Raw genomic sequence first — 21,218 nt, forward strand, 5'->3', positions numbered from 1 at the left:
CATACGTTGTTTGCAGCCTCGTCATTCGTGGGAAAAGGGAATTTCTTTTCGACGGGCCGGTCTTATTGGGAGCAAAAATACCGATTTCTATCATAAATAGGTCCTTCCGTACCTGCGTTCCACCAAATTCAAAGCATCATGCCACCTAAGACCAGCGGTAAAGCGGCCAAGAAGGCCGGCAAGGCGCAAAAGAACATCGCCAAGGGAGACAAGAAAAAGAAACGCAAGAGGAAGGAAAGCTACGCGGTGTACATCTACAAAGTGTTGAAGCAGGTCCATCCTGACACCGGCATCTCCTCTAAGGCGATGAGCATCATGAACAGCTTCGTTAACGATATATTCGAGCGCATCGCGGCCGAGGCTTCCAGGCTCGCCCACTACAACAAGCGGTCCACAATCACCAGCAGGGAGATCCAGACCGCCGTACGGCTTCTGTTGCCCGGTGAATTGGCCAAACACGCTGTCAGCGAAGGCACCAAGGCCGTAACCAAATACACGAGCTCTAAGTAAGCGGATGGAGCTGGTTACAATAGGCCATGTACTAAATATAAACGGCCCTTTTAAGGGCCACCACATTATAATTGAGGTTAAAAACATTTTGGTTCTTTGCTTATTGTACAGGCATATAAATTGCTTTTTTATGTACATAAATAATAAAATGTATGTACTCCGTAACACGAGATATGTAAATAGAAAAAGAAAAAACATTTTCCTTACCTTACTATTGCAGTTTTCCTTTAAGGTAAAAAAAAAAAAATGAACAAATGTGTAAGTGTAATTAAAACGCTTCGTTACCATGGTTTCAGGGGGGGGAGGGAAATTCACACATCTTGCCCAAAGCAAAGAACGCAACAAATAATGTTTTTAACCTCAATTATAATTTGCGAAAAAAATTTATTTTCTGGCGCCGGCCTACGTTGCAGTTGTTGACTCAAAATGAAGAAATTGCATGTATACTGAGCTATCTGGAAAAAAATGTTGATATCGGCAGGCATTATACCGCACCAACAACTCAAACACCCCCCACCGCCCGCTATCCGCGAAAAAAAAAACCGCCGCAAACCAGAAAATCATTTCACTTGACATATTATTATTACTTACCCATCACACACACACACACACAGGGAATGACCTTGAGGTAGGGGCGGTTGTTGTCGAGTGAGTGGTAGCGCGTGCGCGCCATTGCACAAAATACACACTAACAAACGGGATGATAGATTCCGGTTACTTTTCAAAATCCAACTAACTACTACTGCTCCTCCTCCTCCTCTTCTTCTTCTTTCTTCACCGCCTACTACTACTACTACTACTGCTACTACTACTACTACTACTACTACTACTACTGCTACTCATCTTCATCATAATACTGTTTCATTTTTTTTTTTTTTTGTGTTTTGCAAGCCGTTACTTACATAACGGCAAAGCATAGCTGATTTTCTAATAATTAGACTGCTTTCCTGAATTTAGATTAATCGATTTCCTGAACTTGTACATTAAAAGAGAGATTGATTACTGATGTGTAAAACAAAAACAAAAAAAATCGTAAAAAATAACTTTAATTACATACAAATTGATCTATTTATCAAATAAATTCAATTTAAGTGCTCGTATAATAGAAGTGACCATAAATGTTCCGCTAAGTTTTCATTTTATTTACTTTCCATGAAACCTGGCATAGACTCGCGTGGATGGGGCAATTCGCTGGTTGGTAAAGGGGTTTGGGGTCAATATCTGCATGTGGTGGGGCACATAATTTCCTTTGGGTAAATTAAACAAAAAAAAAAAAATTCAACCGACCAGAATTTATATTATAAAATGGAGTTTTTTATTTTGTAAGATTTTTTAATATACTATCTTTCTCCAATATTCAAGAATAACCAACCAATGCTAGGAGAAAGTGAATAAAAACAACTTTGTTGTCATCACGTCGTTTCTTCTTCTTTTTTTTTTTTTTTCAGCGTTAATATTTTTAACACATTTCACAATAAATGGCGTTAATTTGCGTGATATATATATATATAATTGAAATATACCATTAACCGCTTTCATTTCACAACCGTCTTGTTTATGTCGCAGAGAACCCGGTTTAATTATGGTGAAAGCGATGAAGGCGCTGTATGCATAATTAGATTTAGGAAAATCTAATAAATATCAACCAACAAAAAAAAAGGTTATAAAAATTTATCCTAATGTGATATAGTATTTCAATAAATAATTTTCATTTTTTCTTTCCAGGATATAAGAAAACGTTTCCACAACACCGCTAAAGATAATTAGATGAGATTTTCAGGGTACAACAACCACGTTACAATACAACCCAACATGAGACATATTATTTAGCCTTAGAGAGAGAGAGAGAGAGAGAGAGAGAGAGAGAGAGAGAGTGAGTGAGTGAGTGAGTGAGAAAGAACGACCGAGTGAGTGAATGCCTGCGGTAGGTAGGGGCGGTCTTCTTATTATTTACTTTTTTTCTTATTAAATTACATTTTATGATTTTATACTCCATGCAACGGCGAAATCTCCGAGTATCGGAACAAATGAAATCAGATAGATAGATAGATAGATAGATAGATAGATAGATAGATAGATAGATAGATAGATGTATATATAAAAAGACAAAAAAAATAAATAATAATAATAATAAATAAAATTTCAACGGCTATTTCAATGAAATTCGGATCTTCGGTCGCATTTTTCCAAATGTACTTGGTGGCGGCGTAGTTATACGTATACAACCTGAAGTGAATGTACCTTAAAATTACCGTACGGAAGGGGTCCGGGTACACTTAACTCTTGTTAACGTGAACGAAAACCGCGCGACCGACCGATCTTTAATTAAACGTGTATTAAATGTACGCGGACAGCGAAAAAAAGAAAACACAAACTTAATGCAAAAGTGATTCGCGTCCGGTCGGTTAAGAGAGGCGGCCCGAATTTTTTTTTGGTTTTTTTTTTCTTTTCTTTCCCTCCCCGACGCTTTTTATTCGTAAGACATTAAGCCATTAACCTGTGCCCGTAAGCCTGCGCATGTACGTGTGTATGTGACATATATATATATATATATATATATATATATATACCGAGTGGGGCAGAAACCACCGGTTATATGTTTTGTATTTATGCAGAATTGTTGTATGTACGTTTTTTGTTTTGTTTTTTTTTTTTTTTTAATTTGGATTTATATCTTTTTTGTTTTTCTTTCCAGCGCTCCTGTTAACGTCAAACACGTCCAAACGTCTACACGTCTACAATCGTATGCTTGCATATCGCGCGTTGTGCAAACGGGTCGGCCGGCAGGAGTCTCTCTCTTCACTTCAGGCTAACGCAAAGCGTACGTATAATTCGAGCTACTTTATTTTTATCCCACTCTTATTTTCCCCCAACGGTTGATGTTATAGAAAAACTGAAAGTTACCGTACGACCGTCATTAGTTTATATCCGTCAGATTAATAATAATCGCATAGAATCCGATGAAAACTATTACTGTGTATGAAAACAGTGATGGGGATGTTGTCTAACCGTCGTACTTTGACGCTCGGACATATACATCGCAAAAAGATTGAATTCGCACACGTATCGTCGCAAAAACGAATCGAAAGAAACAACGGGATGTTTAACTTGGACGCGGGTGCTATATACAAATATTGCCACCGGTATTTACGATTTTTAAACGGTTTTACGGCGGTGCGACCACGCCGGTTCGGGATGTGTCCGGGATTTCGGTACCATTTAAGCTCCCGTACGGGCTGAAATCTAACGTTTAGCTCGTCACTACTGCAGCCCGGAATGTCGTTTACGAAACCGAACCGTGTACGTCGATAAAGATCGCAAGTTAAAGGAGAAAACGCGCGCCGAACGAACGGTGTAAGCACGATTCAGTGATGGCCGGGGTGACGTGCTAGCAGCCAAAGTCGCTGCTCCCTTTAAAGTCCGCCAAACTAACGTATATAGTAATAATTTTCCATTGGCTTTAGGTATGCCGTCTGGCCGAGGATCTACTGATAGACGTGATACTGTTGTCTGAGACGTGCTTGAACCCAAACAAGCAACTGACCCTTCGGAACTATTTTACATATAGGACGGATAGGCCAGTTCGACCCGGATCTCGCTCCTCTGGAGGAACTGCGGTTTTAGTCCACAGACGCCACATGCATACGCGCGTTGTTCTTCATACAAACGTGATGGAGCAAACGTGTGTGCATGTGGAGCATCTGGGCACGGTGTATCGGCTGGTTTCGGCTTATAGCAAGCCGAACGACGCGGTAACCGGCGCAGATCTGGATGCCGTGCTGGAAAATTGGGATGGGCCCATGATACTCATGGGCGACCTCAATGCCAAACACGTGTCATGGAACAGCAATCTGACAAATCCAAATGGCAGATTGCTGTACGAAAGGGCGAGAGCCCGCCGCTTGGTCGTCGTAGGCCCTGAGGTGCCAACGTTCGTGCATCAAACAGGCAGATGTAGGCCTGATGTGCTGGATATCGCAGTCATGAAGGGGGGTACCCTCCCATTCATGATTGAAACGATAGAAGACCTCAGCTCGGACCATTCCCCTGTCCTGTTGGAACTAGGTCAGGCAGGGGGTGGCCGAGATCCCCCGCCTATACCCCGAAGGTCAGTTAACTGGAAAAGGTTCTACGAAACCCTCCAGCGGGAGTACAGGCCGGTAAATCCTGAGCTCCTGAACACCCCGGAGGAAATCGACGACACTGTCGGGCGCGTCACGTCGTCAATGACCGAGGCCCTGGCAGGCAGCTCATCGGCCAAGACTCGAGCAGTTGTTCGAAACGACCTCCCTCCACATATCTCCGAAGCCATAACGGAGAAACGACGATTGAGGAGGAGATATCGAATCACCCTGTCCCCCGCTGATAAGCGGGCCTTTTATAATCAAACGGACAGGGTAAAACAACTGCTAAAAAGCCATAGAGAGGATTCGTGGAACGAATACCTCGCCTCGGTCTCTGACGACATCTCCTCGGTGTTCAGGTTGAACAGGAGACTGCGAGAAGGGAAGAAGCCTCGCCATCCGGTTGTGGGGCAGCGAGGTTTTCTTGCATACTCGGAGGCGGAGAGGGCCGAGGTATTCGCCGATACCTTGGAGGAGCAGTTCACTCCAAACCCCCCACCCTCCCCGAACGACGAGCACACAACCGAGGTGGAATCCTTTCTTGTAGATTATTTCTCACAGGTGGAGGACGCCCCTCTAGAGATTGACCAAGTCACTGAAGCGGAAGTTTCCGCAGCCATTAAGGCCACAAGCCCCGACAAGGCCCCGGGTGTCGACGGGATCAGCGCCCGTGCATTCCGGAACATACCGGCCTCCGTGATTACAGCAATTTCGGTGATATTCACGTCCATTTTGTACGTTGGATATTTCCCGAATTGTTGGAAAACGGCCAAAGTCGTATGTTTACCCAAACCGGGGAAAAGTTTACTTTTCCCACGGAATTATAGGCCAATCTCCCTGTTACCGGTATTGTCTAAGTTGTTCGAGAGGATTTTTCTCGAAAAACTGAGGCGATACATGGAGGGAGAAGTGCGGCCCGAGCAATTTGGGTTCAGGGAGGGTCACTCAACTACCCTCCAACTGGTAAAAATAATAGACGACCTTGTCGGAGGCCTGAACAGGAAACGGGTGACTGCAGCCGTTTTTCTGGATGTGGCCAAGGCCTTTGACAAAGTTTGGCATAGCGGGCTGCTTTATAAGCTGGCGCGATCGGCGATCCCGTACCGCTATGTCAGACTGATGCGGTCATATCTACTAGACCGACATTTTGTCGTGCGCGTAGGGGAAACGATTTCCTCTACCAGAGAAATAGCCGCTGGGGTTCCCCAAGGAGCAGTACTTTCCCCGTTCTTGTACACTTTGTACGTGAACGATATGCCGCTGTCGGATGGGGTCAAAACGGCCCTTTACGCAGACGACACGGCATATTTCTACGAATCCGCAAATGTGGATTACGCGGTCCGGAGGCTCCAAAGGCAGCTGGACTTAGTGGAGCCGTGGCTCGACATGTGGAGAATCAGGGTCAACGGTGAAAAATCGGTGGCCGTGATGTTCACATGCAAGACACGGAAACCGACCAGAGAGCTGGAAATCTCAGGGGAGAAAATCCCTTTTGAGAAAACCGTTAAGTACCTGGGGGTGGTGTTGGACAGGCGGCTTACCTTCGACGAGCATGTAAATTATGCGACCCGGAGGGCTAAGGCCGCCAGAGCCTCGCTATACCCAGTGCTGAACAGTGCCAGCCCGTACCCACTGGCAACTAAGCTGCTCATTTTTCGGCTGTACGTACTGCCGATTCTAACATATGCTTACCCGGCATGGGGGGCAGTGTTGAGCTCCTCGCTTCAAAAGAAGATCGAGGCCGTCCAAAACATAGCGTTGCGGACGATCTTTGGAGCTCCGTGGTTCGTCAGGAACGCCACTCTCCGATCTGATGCGAGATTTCAATCCGTGTCCGAGGTGGGGGTGGCGCAGGCGCGCAGACTGTTCGGGAGAGCGGCTGTGTCCGAACACAGTCATCTTCGGGACATCTGCAGAGAGGACCCAACTCCGACAGGTGTAAGGAAGCGGCCTCACGCCGTACTGGACGAACCACCGTGATGGTGCGGTGCGGTAGCCGAAAATCGACAAACCAGGCTTAGGGGCCTCCATATCGCATGAGCCATAAACGGAATAGTGCGTCAGACGCGTTTCCGGGGTCGCGAGTGATTAGTTTTTCGCGAGTTATATAATTTGAAGACTTCAAATACGGTAAGTCGCGAATACAACAAAAACGCGGTCTAAATTTATAAATTTTTTTTTTTTTTTTTTTTTTTTTTTTTTTTTTTTTTTTTTTTTTTTTTTTTTTTTTTTTTTTGCGTGTTTTGTTCTGTTTCTCTTGTTTCAGAAACGGGAGAAACGTGGATGTGGAACGACTCGACGTGCCGTCTCATCCCGCCAGCCGAAAGAAAGTTATAATTAAGATTTTTTTTTTTTTTTTTTTTTTTTTTCTCTTTCGTGTGTGTGTTCTGCTTCTTCTGTTGCAGATACCAACAGCCACCTCAAAACAAATGGTTTCTTCACTGCGGCCACGCGGTCCCCCCAACCCCTTCTCAGACACACGTGTGTCTGAAGGTTAATAATTACGTGGAGTGAATATTTACTGTTTACTTCTTCCACAAAAATCGCCGCCCCAAAACCGCGATCGCGAATAGGTATCACCATTTGTAAGTTCCCTATTACCTTCCTTTCCTTTCAAGAAAGAAGAAAGAGGGAACGAGCCCAGCAGCCATCAGCCCAGCAGTCGCAAGCCCAGTAGCCACCTGCCCAGCAGCCACCGGCCCAGCAGCCACCTGCCCAGCAGCCACCTACCCAGCAGCGACCTGCCCAGCAGCCACTGACAGCACAGAAGAGCGAAGAAACCTGCACTTTCCCCCGTTCAGCCCTTCGGGGCTTCGGGAATTACAAGGTTAACGGTATGTAACTTCGGTTACTACCAATTCTTGGAAAGTGCAGGCCAAAGAAGAAAGAAGAGGTCTTCGGGAGAAGAAGAGGGAGAAGATGAAGAAGAAGGAAGACCAGCCACTCGTCTCAACATCACGGACTGGAGTCCGGAACAGAGCCCAGCAGAGATGCGTCCTGAAGGGCAGCCATACCAGAAGCGGATGAAGAGCTTCTTAACAACCTCTCCTAACTCAAACTTACAATCAGACCAAATAACCCAGCAATTGCGACTCCTCCGGAAAAGGGGACGCATTGCTCCCTCCTCACAGATAGTGCCCCGTTGTGGCGTATTCCTGCTAGCCTATTAAAGAGTTAGCACCGAAAGGACTTCAGTGGACGGTCTGAAGGGGAATTACGTCGGGAGGACAGGCTTTATAAGCCTAGCCTTCCGCGGTCGGCCCATAAAATGGGTTCGGTAACGCTGGTATAACAACGGAATTGGAATGCAATTAAATCCGTCTTAAATTCACTATAATAATAATATACAAAAATTGAAAAATAAGAACCGAGACTAAAAGTGACCCTTTTAAAAACAAGCCCGATTAGAAAGATCCAGCAGCAAGGGACTCTGTCCAGGCTCTGCGATAAAGTAGGGAGTAATAGACTCCTGCCACCTTTGCATTCCATTCCATGGCTTTAGGTTTACGGGATATATACCGTTTCATACCAGCGTTATCATCCGATCCGCACAACAGCAACAGCAGCAGCATCATCATCATCATCATGTCAGACAGCACCGCTACAGCTTCAGCTCCCGTCGCCACAGCGACAACTCCGGCCAAGGCAGCTCCAGGGAAAAAGGCGGCATCCAAAGCAGGCGGTTCGAAGAAGCCGAGGTCTAAGCCGGCGCACCCGCCGACAGCCGATATGGTCAACGCGGCGATCGCCGGTCTCAAAGAGCGCGGCGGATCTTCTCTGCAGGCGATAAAGAAGTACATAGCAGCCAACTACAAGGTAGACGCCGAAAAGTTGGCCCCGTTCATCAAGAAATATCTGAAAACGGCGGTCGCGGCAGGCGCCCTCACGCAGCCGAAAGGTAAAGGAGCGTCCGGCTCTTTCAAGATATCAGTGAAGGGCGAAGGCAAAGCCGCCCCGGCTAAGAAACCGTCCGCTCCGAAGCCGAAACCGAAGAAAGCCGCAGCAGCCAGCAAACCGAAGAGCGCTTCTGCGAAGAAGGCGGCCGCCCCGAAACCGAAGTCTCCATCGAAGGCGAAAAAGGTGTCCAAGCCGCCGACCAAGAAACCAAAGTCTCCGAAGCCGAAGAAGGCAGCAGTGAAGAAACCAAAGTCGCCCAAGAAAGCAGCCGCTGGAAAGAAGAAGTAAACAGTAAAATTATTATTTTACTGTACGTAAATTATTAACAAATGGCCCTTTTCAGGGCCGCCACCAACGTATGAGGTTTTTTCGTTATACGTGTAAAAATAATATTTTGCCTCATCATGTTTCGGTGCTGTGCCGAGCCAAAGAAAAGTGGGGCGGACAAAGATCCCCTCTCTGTCCGTCATTAAATTATCACACGGACGGAACGTGTGGACCGTCCGTAGTATAGTATATCTCTCTCCCCCCCCGGATAGGCATTATTTATAATTATACAGGAGAGATTTTTTTTTTGGAACTTTTATATTTTTATTTATTAGTAAATTACACCCCCCCGCACAAACGGGTCGATCTTGTATTATTTTGTTTTGTGTTATTATACACATACACAAATATTTTCATCTCTCCCATAAAATCCGTATGCCGGGCCGGCGGCATATATATTATGTATGCCGCCATATATTATATGTGTGTAGGCGGCGGCTCTCGGCCCCCTTTTTTTTTTCATACACGGGAGCTTCGAATCCCGGTAATTTTCACACACATCAATCTCTCTCTCTCTCTCTCTCTCTCTCTCTCTCTCTCTCTAACCTTCCCTCCCTCCCTCCCTCCCGCCCCGCTAACTCCTCCTTCTTTCTCATCGTCCGTCATATATATATGGTGGCAATTGCCTCTGAACTCGGTGGGTGGTTAAATAAAACAACAAACAGCAAGAAATATATGTATATTATATATATATGAAATTATGACAAACAAAATAAAGAACTTATTATAATATAGGGGGTGTTGTTGGTTGTGTTTTTTTTCCCCCAAATTCCCACCGAAAGTAACCCTGTCTGTACCTCTAAGTCCAGCCCAGCCAGGCCCTCCTTCTTTGATTGAAGAAAACAACCCCCAACCCGGTGAAGATAGAAAATTATCATTATTTTACTATACTCTCTCTATCTACTACTATATATATATATATATGTGTTGGGTTGTGAATATTGGAATAATTTTTTCTTTGCAGTTTTATATATATGGAAAACAGAATAACATTGGTGGTTTTTTTTTTTTTTTCTTTTCTCTTCGGCCGAAAAAAAAAAAAAAAGAACCAACCACAACATTTAAAAAACCTCGCATTAAAAATTGTGGCCCTGAAAAGGGCCGTTGTAAAGATTTTGAATATGATGGTAGTAGTGCGCGCGGACCGTACGTATACGCCACCTCAAATTAAGCTCTCTCTCCGCGAATACGACGAGCCAGCTGGATGTCTTTCGGCATAATTGTCACACGTTTGGCGTGGATGGCGCACAGATTTGTGTCTTCAAACAGCCCGACCAGATAAGCCTCGCTGGCTTCCTGCAGAGCCATGACGGCGGAACTCTGGAACCGGAGATCGGTCTTGAAGTCCTGCGCTATCTCACGTACCAGCCGCTGGAACGGCAGCTTGCGTATGAGTAGCTCCGTGCTCTTCTGGTATCTACGGATCTCACGGAGGGCGACAGTTCCAGGCCTGTAGCGATGAGGTTTCTTCACGCCGCCGGTGGCCGGGGCGCTCTTGCGTGCCGCCTTGGTCGCCAGCTGCTTCCTGGGAGCTTTGCCACCGGTGGATTTGCGGGCGGTCTGCTTGGTACGGGCCATTTTTCCTGACGGCAATAACTAGTCGGTGCTGCTGCTGGTTTACAAATTCACGCTGTTAAGACCTCCTGTTCGGATGCACAGAAAGCAATGCCCTAGAAAGTAAACGGGACCGGTATTTATTGCCGGCTCGGTCTCACGTGATTGGTCAAAATGGGCCGCTCCTATTGGCCGCCTCGACTGCCCAATCACGCGGCCTTAAGAGAGCATAAAAGTGAGGGATACCGGGACGGCGGCTTCAGATCGACTGACCTGCTCGCTGAGAAACAAGTTTTTTGCTCGTCATTTGAAGTTAAGCTGCTGCTATGACCGGTCGCGGGAAAGGAGGTAAAGGTTTGGGCAAAGGCGGAGCCAAGCGTCACCGCAAGGTCCTGCGAGACAACATCCAGGGCATCACCAAGCCGGCCATCAGGCGTCTGGCCCGCCGCGGCGGTGTGAAACGTATCTCAGGTCTCATATACGAAGAGACCAGAGGAGTACTTAAAGTGTTCCTCGAGAACGTAATCAGAGACGCAGTCACTTACACCGAACACGCAAAGAGGAAAACTGTAACCGCCATGGACGTGGTGTACGCGCTGAAGAGGCAAGGCAGAACTCTGTACGGCTTCGGCGGTTAAGCGGTCACCGTTCCCGCTGGTCTACGAATATTAAAACGGCCCTTTTAAGGGCCACCCACCAACCAAGAGGTTAATAAAATAGTAGTCTTATCTTTATGTGTAAATCATCATCAACTAAGAAGAAGAATTAATTTGATGATACAATTTACTTTTACCTTACCTGTGAGATAAAATATTTGTTTGACTGGCAGCAAAAGAGAGAGAGAGAGAAAAAAAGAAGTATATGTATGATTGATGATGTGTGTGTGTGTACTTTTTTTTTTACTTTTAAGATTTAAAATGAATTAATCCGCGTGTAGGTTTTTTATATCCATGTGGATCGTCGTCAGAACACTACTTACTACTAAGGAAGAGAGAGAAATTTACAATAACTACTACATTTTGTACTTGTGTTTGTTGTTGAGCTTACGAAAATTGAAGAAGGAAGGTACACAAGCAATACAACTTCTTAGTTAGTTAGTAGTAGTAGTATACTGTACGATGTGTTGTTGTTAACTTCCCATTCAATATAATATGATTGATTGATTTTCTTCTTTTTTTTTTTTTTTGTATTCATTCCCTTGGACGGACCGGCCGGTGTGAACGGTGATTAAAAATAAATAGCATGCCGCATTCGTGCATATATATATATATATATATATATATGTTTGGGACCTCAACAGGTTCGTAGCGGTTAAAAAGTACGTTCTCACCAGGACCTACCTTACAACCTCTATTATTATACTAACTATGTATGTAGGGGGGAAATTAATTTAAATGTGTATGTATTATTTATATGTATGTATCCACATCCACCCAACTGTGTGTTGTTTTACTTTAAAAGAATTTAATCATCATTTATGCACGCCAGTTCAACAAGCCTTTTTTTTTTAAACCTTTTCAAACATGGTGGCCCTTAAAAGGGCCGTTTTAATTTGTCTGACGATTGTTTGTGAAGTATCGGACCGGTGATTAGAGCGCTTCTTAAGCTTTCTTCTCGGTCTTCTTCGGCAGAAGCACGGCTTGAATGTTCGGCAAGACACCACCTTGTGCGATGGTGACCCCGGACAAAAGCTTGTTTAACTCCTCGTCATTGCGGATGGCCAACTGCAAGTGCCTCGGGATGATACGAGTTTTCTTGTTGTCCCTGGCCGCGTTTCCTGCCAACTCCAATACTTCCGCAGCCAAATATTCCATGACGGCAGCCAGGTAGACCGGAGCGCCCGCTCCGACACGTTCTGCGTAGTTGCCCTTCCTGAGAAGACGGTGGATTCTGCCCACCGGGAATTGAAGACCGGCGCGGGAAGACCGCGACTTTGCCTTTCCCTTCACTTTACCACCCTTTCCGCGACCTGACATCGTTTGGCTGCTGCTGCTGTGAACTTGGAATGAACAAACACGAAGGAATGACCCGACGGCCGTCGGTCTGACTCTATTTACGGTTTCAAGCACCGACCACTATTGGGCTCACCGTTGCCGTCGTCGCGGCGAAACCTTTCGATTGGTCAGTTCAGCCAGCTGTTTCGGTTCCTCGACCGCCATTGGTCGGGGCACCTTAAAAGTTAACGGTATCCGCAATTTTGGCGTTTCCTATACGGTCCGCCAAGTTTATATATAAACTTTAATGAAGGCCACACGATTGGTCGGCAAGTTGCCATACGTTGTTTGCAGCCTCGTCATTCGTGGGAAAAGGGAATTTCTTTTCGACGGGCCGGTCTTATTGGGAGCAAAAATACCGATTTCTATCATAAATAGGTCCTTCCGTACCTGCGTTCCACCAAATTCAAAGCATCATGCCACCTAAGACCAGCGGTAAAGCGGCCAAGAAGGCCGGCAAGGCGCAAAAGAACATCGCCAAGGGAGACAAGAAAAAGAAACGCAAGAGGAAGGAAAGCTACGCGGTGTACATCTACAAAGTGTTGAAGCAGGTCCATCCTGACACCGGCATCTCCTCTAAGGCGATGAGCATCATGAACAGCTTCGTTAACGATATATTCGAGCGCATCGCGGCCGAGGCTTCCAGGCTCGCCCACTACAACAAGCGGTCCACAATCACCAGCAGGGAGATCCAGACCGCCGTACGGCTTCTGTTGCCCGGTGAATTGGCCAAACACGCTGTCAGCGAAGGCACCAAGGCCGTAACCAAATACACGAGCTCTAAGTAAGCGGATGGAGCTGGTTACAATAGGCCATGTACTAAATATAAACGGCCCTTTTAAGGGCCACCACATTATAATTGAGGTTAAAAACATTTTGGTTCTTTGCTTATTGTACAGGCATATAAATTGCTTTTTTATGTACATAAATAATAAAATGTATGTACTCCGTAACACGAGATATGTAAATAGAAAAAGAAAAAACATTTTCCTTACCTTACTATTGCAGTTTTCCTTTAAGGTAAAAAAAAAAAAATGAACAAATGTGTAAGTGTAATTAAAACGCTTCGTTACCATGGTTTCAGGGGGGGGAGGGAAATTCACACATCTTGCCCAAAGCAAAGAACGCAACAAATAATGTTTTTAACCTCAATTATAATTTGCGAAAAAAATTTATTTTCTGGCGCCGGCCTACGTTGCAGTTGTTGACTCAAAATGAAGAAATTGCATGTATACTGAGCTATCTGGAAAAAAATGTTGATATCGGCAGGCATTATACCGCACCAACAACTCAAACACCCCCCACCGCCCGCTATCCGCGAAAAAAAAAACCGCCGCAAACCAGAAAATCATTTCACTTGACATATTATTATTACTTACCCATCACACACACACACACACAGGGAATGACCTTGAGGTAGGGGCGGTTGTCGAGTGAGTGGTAGCGCGTGCGCGCCATTGCACAAAATACACACTAACAAACGGGATGATAGATTCCGGTTACTTTTCAAAATCCAACTAACTACTACTGCTCCTCCTCCTCCTCTTCTTCTTCTTTCTTCACCGCCTACTACTACTACTACTACTGCTACTACTACTACTACTACTACTACTACTACTGCTACTCATCTTCATCATAATACTGTTTCATTTTTTTTTTTTTTTGTGTTTTGCAAGCCGTTACTTACATAACGGCAAAGCATAGCTGATTTTCTAATAATTAGACTGCTTTCCTGAATTTAGATTAATCGATTTCCTGAACTTGTACATTAAAAGAGAGATTGATTACTGATGTGTAAAACAAAAACAAAAAAAATCGTAAAAAATAACTTTAATTACATACAAATTGATCTATTTATCAAATAAATTCAATTTAAGTGCTCGTATAATAGAAGTGACCATAAATGTTCCGCTAAGTTTTCATTTTATTTACTTTCCATGAAACCTGGCATAGACTCGCGTGGATGGGGCAATTCGCTGGTTGGTAAAGGGGTTTGGGGTCAATATCTGCATGTGGTGGGGCACATAATTTCCTTTGGGTAAATTAAACAAAAAAAAAAAAATTCAACCGACCAGAATTTATATTATAAAATGGAGTTTTTTATTTTGTAAGATTTTTTAATATACTATCTTTCTCCAATATTCAAGAATAACCAACCAATGCTAGGAGAAAGTGAATAAAAACAACTTTGTTGTCATCACGTCGTTTCTTCTTCTTTTTTTTTTTTTTTCAGCGTTAATATTTTTAACACATTTCACAATAAATGGCGTTAATTTGCGTGATATATATATATATAATTGAAATATACCATTAACCGCTTTCATTTCACAACCGTCTTGTTTATGTCGCAGAGAACCCGGTTTAATTATGGTGAAAGCGATGAAGGCGCTGTATGCATAATTAGATTTAGGAAAATCTAATAAATATCAACCAACAAAAAAAAAGGTTATAAAAATTTATCCTAATGTGATATAGTATTTCAATAAATAATTTTCATTTTTTCTTTCCAGGATATAAGAAAACGTTTCCACAACACCGCTAAAGATAATTAGATGAGATTTTCAGGGTACAACAACCACGTTACAATACAACCCAACATGAGACATATTATTTAGCCTTAGAGAGAGAGAGAGAGAGAGAGAGAGAGAGAGAGAGAGAGTGAGTGAGTGAGTGAGTGAGAAAGAACGACCGAGTGAGTGAATGCCTGCGGTAGGTAGGGGCGGTCTTCTTATTATTTACTTTTTTTCTTATTAAATTACATTTTATGATTTTATACTCCATGCAACGGCGAAATCTCCGAGTATCGGAACAAATGAAATCAGATAGATAGATAGATAGATAGATAGATAGATAGATAGATAGATAGATAGATAGATGTATATATAAAAAGACAAAAAAAATAAATAATAATAATAATAAATAAAATTTCAACGGCTATTTCAATGAAATTCGGATCTTCGGTCGCATTTTTCCAAATGTACTTGGTGGCGGCGTAGTTATACGTATACAACCTGAAGTGAATGTACCTTAAAATTACCGTACGGAAGGGGTCCGGGTACACTTAACTCTTGTTAACGTGAACGAAAACCGCGCGACCGACCGATCTTTAATTAAACGTGTATTAAATGTACGCGGACAGCGAAAAAAAGAAAACACAAACTTAATGCAAAAGTGATTCGCGTCCGGTCGGTTAAGAGAGGCGGCCCGAATTTTTTTTTGGTTTTTTTTTTCTTTTCTTTCCCTCCCCGACGCTTTTTATTCGTAAGACATTAAGCCATTAACCTGTGCCCGTAAGCCTGCGCATGTACGTGTGTATGTGACATATATATATATATATATATATATATATATATATATATATATATATATATATATATATATCCGAGTGGGGCAGAAACCACCGGTTATATGTTTTGTATTTATGCAGAATTGTTGTATGTACGTTTTTTGTTTTGTTTTTTTTTTTTTTTTAATTTGGATTTATATCTTTTTTGTTTTTCTTTCCAGCGCTCCTGTTAACGTCAAACACGTCCAAACGTCTACACGTCTACAATCGTATGCTTGCATATCGCGCGTTGTGCAAACGGGTCGGCCGGCAGGAGTCTCTCTCTTCACTTCAGGCTAACGCAAAGCGTACGTATAATTCGAGCTACTTTATTTTTATCCCACTCTTATTTTCCCCCAACGGTTGATGTTATAGAAAAACTGAAAGTTACCGTACGACCGTCATTAGTTTATATCCGTCAGATTAATAATAATCGCATAGAATCCGATGAAAACTATTACTGTGTATGAAAACAGTGATGGGGATGTTGTCTAACCGTCGTACTTTGACGCTCGGACATATACATCGCAAAAAGATTGAATTCGCACACGTATCGTCGCAAAAACGAATCGAAAGAAACAACGGGATGTTTAACTTGGACGCGGGTGCTATATACAAATATTGCCACCGGTATTTACGATTTTTAAACGGTTTTACGGCGGTGCGACCACGCCGGTTCGGGATGTGTCCGGGATTTCGGTACCATTTAAGCTCCCGTACGGGCTGAAATCTAACGTTTAGCTCGTCACTACTGCAGCCCGGAATGTCGTTTACGAAACCGAACCGTGTACGTCGATAAAGATCGCAAGTTAAAGGAGAAAACGCGCGCCGAACGAACGGTGTAAGCACGATTCAGTGATGGCCGGGGTGACGTGCTAGCAGCCAAAGTCGCTGCTCCCTTTAAAGTCCGCCAAACTAACGTATATAGTAATAATTTTCCATTGGCTTTAGGTTTACGGGATATATACCGTTTCATACCAGCGTTATCATCCGATCCGCACAACAGCAACAGCAGCAGCATCATCATCATCATCATGTCAGACAGCACCGCTACAGCTTCAGCTCCCGTCGCCACAGCGACAACTCCGGCCAAGGCAGCTCCAGGGAAAAAGGCGGCATCCAAAGCAGGCGGTTCGAAGAAGCCGAGGTCTAAGCCGGCGCACCCGCCGACAGCCGATATGGTCAACGCGGCGATCGCCGGTCTCAAAGAGCGCGGCGGATCTTCTCTGCAGGCGATAAAGAAGTACATAGCAGCCAACTACAAGGTAGACGCCGAAAAGTTGGCCCCGTTCATCAAGAAATATCTGAAAACGGCGGTCGCGGCAGGCGCCCTCACGCAGCCGAAAGGTAAAGGAGCGTCCGGCTCTTTCAAGATATCAGTGAAGGGCGAAGGCAAAGCCGCCCCGGCTAAGAAACCGTCCGCTCCGAAGCCGAAACCGAAGAAAGCCGCAGCAGCCAGCAAACCGAAGAGCGCTTCTGCGAAGAAGGCGGCCGCCCCGAAACCGAAGTCTCCATCGAAGGCGAAAAAGGTGTCCAAGCCGCCGACCAAGAAACCAAAGTCTCCGAAGCCGAAGAAGGCAGCAGTGAAGAAACCAAAGTCGCCCAAGAAAGCAGCCGCTGGAAAGAAGAAGTAAACAGTAAAATTATTATTTTACTGTACGTAAATTATTAACAAATGGCCCTTTTCAGGGCCGCCACCAACGTATGAGGTTTTTTCGTTATACGTGTAAAAATAATATTTTGCCTCATCATGTTTCGGTGCTGTGCCGAGCCAAAGAAAAGTGGGGCGGACAAAGATCCCCTCTCTGTCCGTCATTAAATTATCACACGGACGGAACGTGTGGACCGTCCGTAGTATAGTATATCTCTCTCCCCCCCCGGATAGGCATTATTTATAATTATACAGGAGAGATTTTTTTTTTGGAACTTTTATATTTTTATTTATTAGTAAATTACACCCCCCCGCACAAACGGGTCGATCTTGTATTATTTTGTTTTGTGTTATTATACACATACACAAATATTTTCATCTCTCCCATAAAATCCGTATGCCGGGCCGGCGGCATATATATTATGTATGCCGCCATATATTATATGTGTGTAGGCGGCGGCTCTCGGCCCCCTTTTTTTTTTCATACACGGGAGCTTCGAATCCCGGTAATTTTCACACACATCAATCTCTCTCTCTCTCTCTCTCTCTCTCTCTCTCTCTCTCTAACCTTCCCTCCCTCCCTCCCTCCCGCCCCGCTAACTCCTCCTTCTTTCTCATCGTCCGTCATATATATATGGTGGCAATTGCCTCTGAACTCGGTGGGTGGTTAAATAAAACAACAAACAGCAAGAAATATATGTATATTATATATATATGAAATTATGACAAACAAAATAAAGAACTTATTATAATATAGGGGGTGTTGTTGGTTGTGTTTTTTTTCCCCCAAATTCCCACCGAAAGTAACCCTGTCTGTACCTCTAAGTCCAGCCCAGCCAGGCCCTCCTTCTTTGATTGAAGAAAACAACCCCCAACCCGGTGAAGATAGAAAATTATCATTATTTTACTATACTCTCTCTATCTACTACTATATATATATATATATGTGTTGGGTTGTGAATATTGGAATAATTTTTTCTTTGCAGTTTTATATATATGGAAAACAGAATAACATTGGTGGTTTTTTTTTTTTTTTCTTTTCTCTTCGGCCGAAAAAAAAAAAAAAAGAACCAACCACAACATTTAAAAAACCTCGCATTAAAAATTGTGGCCCTGAAAAGGGCCGTTGTAAAGATTTTGAATATGATGGTAGTAGTGCGCGCGGACCGTACGTATACGCCACCTCAAATTAAGCTCTCTCTCCGCGAATACGACGAGCCAGCTGGATGTCTTTCGGCATAATTGTCACACGTTTGGCGTGGATGGCGCACAGATTTGTGTCTTCAAACAGCCCGACCAGATAAGCCTCGCTGGCTTCCTGCAGAGCCATGACGGCGGAACTCTGGAACCGGAGATCGGTCTTGAAGTCCTGCGCTATCTCACGTACCAGCCGCTGGAACGGCAGCTTGCGTATGAGTAGCTCCGTGCTCTTCTGGTATCTACGGATCTCACGGAGGGCGACAGTTCCAGGCCTGTAGCGATGAGGTTTCTTCACGCCGCCGGTGGCCGGGGCGCTCTTGCGTGCCGCCTTGGTCGCCAGCTGCTTCCTGGGAGCTTTGCCACCGGTGGATTTGCGGGCGGTCTGCTTGGTACGGGCCATTTTTCCTGACGGCAATAACTAGTCGGTGCTGCTGCTGGTTTACAAATTCACGCTGTTAAGACCTCCTGTTCGGATGCACAGAAAGCAATGCCCTAGAAAGTAAACGGGACCGGTATTTATTGCCGGCTCGGTCTCACGTGATTGGTCAAAATGGGCCGCTCCTATTGGCCGCCTCGACTGCCCAATCACGCGGCCTTAAGAGAGCATAAAAGTGAGGGATACCGGGACGGCGGCTTCAGATCGACTGACCTGCTCGCTGAGAAACAAGTTTTTTGCTCGTCATTTGAAGTTAAGCTGCTGCTATGACCGGTCGCGGGAAAGGAGGTAAAGGTTTGGGCAAAGGCGGAGCCAAGCGTCACCGCAAGGTCCTGCGAGACAACATCCAGGGCATCACCAAGCCGGCCATCAGGCGTCTGGCCCGCCGCGGCGGTGTGAAACGTATCTCAGGTCTCATATACGAAGAGACCAGAGGAGTACTTAAAGTGTTCCTCGAGAACGTAATCAGAGACGCAGTCACTTACACCGAACACGCAAAGAGGAAAACTGTAACCGCCATGGACGTGGTGTACGCGCTGAAGAGGCAAGGCAGAACTCTGTACGGCTTCGGCGGTTAAGCGGTCACCGTTCCCGCTGGTCTACGAATATTAAAACGGCCCTTTTAAGGGCCACCCACCAACCAAGAGGTTAATAAAATAGTAGTCTTATCTTTATGTGTAAATCATCATCAACTAAGAAGAAGAATTAATTTGATGATACAATTTACTTTTACCTTACCTGTGAGATAAAATATTTGTTTGACTGGCAGCAAAAGAGAGAGAGAGAGAAAAAAAGAAGTATATGTATGATTGATGATGTGTGTGTGTGTACTTTTTTTTTTACTTTTAAGATTTAAAATGAATTAATCCGCGTGTAGGTTTTTTATATCCATGTGGATCGTCGTCAGAACACTACTTACTACTAAGGAAGAGAGAGAAATTTACAATAACTACTACATTTTGTACTTGTGTTTGTTGTTGAGCTTACGAAAATTGAAGAAGGAAGGTACACAAGCAATACAACTTCTTAGTTAGTTAGTAGTAGTAGTATACTGTACGATGTGTTGTTGTTAACTTCCCATTCAATATAATATGATTGATTGATTTTCTTCTTTTTTTTTTTTTTTGTATTCATTCCCTTGGACGGACCGGCCGGTGTGAACGGTGATTAAAAATAAATAGCATGCCGCATTCGTGCATATATATATATATATATATATATATGTTTGGGACCTCAACAGGTTCGTAGCGGTTAAAAAGTACGTTCTCACCAGGACCTACCTTACAACCTCTATTATTATACTAACTATGTATGTAGGGGGGAAATTAATTTAAATGTGTATGTATTATTTATATGTATGTATCCACATCCACCCAACTGTGTGTTGTTTTACTTTAAAAGAATTTAATCATCATATGCACGCCAGTTCAACAAGCCTTTTTTTTTTAAACCTTTTCAAACATGGTGGCCCTTAAAAGGGCCGTTTTAATTTGTCTGACGATTGTTTGTGAAGTATCGGACCGGTGATTAGAGCGCTTCTTAAGCTTTCTTCTCGGTCTTCTTCGGCAGAAGCACGGCTTGAATGTTCGGCAAGACACCACCTTGTGCGATGGTGACCCCGGACAAAAGCTTGTTTAACTCCTCGTCATTGCGGATGGCCAACTGCAAGTGCCTCGGGATGATACGAGTTTTCTTGTTGTCCCTGGCCGCGTTTCCTGCCAACTCCAATACTTCCGCAGCCAAATATTCCATGACGGCAGCCAGGTAGACCGGAGCGCCCGCTCCGACACGTTCTGCGTAGTTGCCCTTCCTGAGAAGACGGTGGATTCTGCCCACCGGGAATTGAAGACCGGCGCGGGAAGACCGCGACTTTGCCTTTCCCTTCACTTTACCACCCTTTCCGCGACCTGACATCGTTTGGCTGCTGCTGCTGTGAACTTGGAATGAACAAACACGAAGGAATGACCCGACGGCCGTCGGTCTGACTCTATTTACGGTTTCAAGCACCGACCACTATTGGGCTCACCGTTGCCGTCGTCGCGGCGAAACCTTTCGATTGGTCAGTTCAGCCAGCTGTTTCGGTTCCTCGACCGCCATTGGTCGGGGCACCTTAAAAGTTAACGGTATCCGCAATTTTGGCGTTTCCTATACGGTCCGCCAAGTTTATATATAAACTTTAATGAAGGCCACACGATTGGTC

The 21,218-nt window shown here is 44.4% G+C and overlaps 10 protein-coding genes across 10 annotated transcripts; 6 read left to right on the forward strand and 4 right to left on the reverse strand.

The window, feature by feature from the left end:
* The first annotated feature begins 47 nt into the window (after positions 1-47).
* LOC142334429 (histone H2B) lies at positions 48-996 on the forward strand. The gene has a single exon (XM_075382411.1). It carries the CDS (start codon positions 139-141, stop codon positions 508-510), a length of 372 nt encoding a protein of 123 aa, XP_075238526.1. The 5' UTR covers positions 48-138; the 3' UTR covers positions 511-996.
* Positions 997-8,148: 7,152 nt separating this feature from the next.
* LOC142334419 (histone H1-like) lies at positions 8,149-8,882 on the forward strand. Its single transcript, XM_075382400.1, has one exon. It carries the CDS (start codon positions 8,220-8,222, stop codon positions 8,817-8,819), a length of 600 nt encoding a protein of 199 aa, XP_075238515.1. The 5' UTR covers positions 8,149-8,219; the 3' UTR covers positions 8,820-8,882.
* Positions 8,883-9,933: 1,051 nt separating this feature from the next.
* LOC142318404 (histone H3) lies at positions 9,934-10,509 on the reverse strand. Its single transcript, XM_075354986.1, has one exon. It carries the CDS (start codon positions 10,434-10,436, stop codon positions 10,026-10,028), a length of 411 nt encoding a protein of 136 aa, XP_075211101.1. The 5' UTR covers positions 10,437-10,509; the 3' UTR covers positions 9,934-10,025.
* Positions 10,510-10,616: 107 nt separating this feature from the next.
* LOC142334430 (histone H4) lies at positions 10,617-11,298 on the forward strand. Its single transcript, XM_075382412.1, has one exon. The coding sequence runs from the start codon at positions 10,739-10,741 to the stop codon at positions 11,048-11,050; it is 312 nt and encodes a 103-aa protein (XP_075238527.1). The 5' UTR covers positions 10,617-10,738; the 3' UTR covers positions 11,051-11,298.
* A 536-nt stretch (positions 11,299-11,834) lies between these two features.
* LOC142334423 (histone H2A) lies at positions 11,835-12,427 on the reverse strand. The gene has a single exon (XM_075382404.1). The coding sequence runs from the start codon at positions 12,386-12,388 to the stop codon at positions 12,014-12,016; it is 375 nt and encodes a 124-aa protein (XP_075238519.1). The 5' UTR covers positions 12,389-12,427; the 3' UTR covers positions 11,835-12,013.
* A 304-nt stretch (positions 12,428-12,731) lies between these two features.
* Positions 12,732-13,694, forward strand: LOC142334426 (histone H2B). Its single transcript, XM_075382408.1, has one exon. The coding sequence runs from the start codon at positions 12,823-12,825 to the stop codon at positions 13,192-13,194; it is 372 nt and encodes a 123-aa protein (XP_075238523.1). The 5' UTR covers positions 12,732-12,822; the 3' UTR covers positions 13,195-13,694.
* A 3,000-nt stretch (positions 13,695-16,694) lies between these two features.
* LOC142334418 (histone H1-like) lies at positions 16,695-17,428 on the forward strand. The gene has a single exon (XM_075382398.1). It carries the CDS (start codon positions 16,766-16,768, stop codon positions 17,363-17,365), a length of 600 nt encoding a protein of 199 aa, XP_075238513.1. The 5' UTR covers positions 16,695-16,765; the 3' UTR covers positions 17,366-17,428.
* Positions 17,429-18,479: 1,051 nt separating this feature from the next.
* On the reverse strand, positions 18,480-19,055 carry LOC142318405 (histone H3). Its single transcript, XM_075354988.1, has one exon. The coding sequence runs from the start codon at positions 18,980-18,982 to the stop codon at positions 18,572-18,574; it is 411 nt and encodes a 136-aa protein (XP_075211103.1). The 5' UTR covers positions 18,983-19,055; the 3' UTR covers positions 18,480-18,571.
* Positions 19,056-19,162: 107 nt separating this feature from the next.
* LOC142334431 (histone H4) lies at positions 19,163-19,844 on the forward strand. The gene has a single exon (XM_075382413.1). It carries the CDS (start codon positions 19,285-19,287, stop codon positions 19,594-19,596), a length of 312 nt encoding a protein of 103 aa, XP_075238528.1. The 5' UTR covers positions 19,163-19,284; the 3' UTR covers positions 19,597-19,844.
* Positions 19,845-20,479: 635 nt separating this feature from the next.
* LOC142334425 (histone H2A) lies at positions 20,480-20,971 on the reverse strand. The gene has a single exon (XM_075382406.1). The coding sequence runs from the start codon at positions 20,930-20,932 to the stop codon at positions 20,558-20,560; it is 375 nt and encodes a 124-aa protein (XP_075238521.1). The 5' UTR covers positions 20,933-20,971; the 3' UTR covers positions 20,480-20,557.
* Positions 20,972-21,218: the final 247 nt, after the last annotated feature.

The sequence above is a fragment of the Lycorma delicatula genome, chromosome 1, assembly GCF_047948215.1.
Source record: "Lycorma delicatula isolate Av1 chromosome 1, ASM4794821v1, whole genome shotgun sequence".
Classification (NCBI taxonomy): domain Eukaryota; kingdom Metazoa; phylum Arthropoda; class Insecta; order Hemiptera; family Fulgoridae; genus Lycorma; species Lycorma delicatula.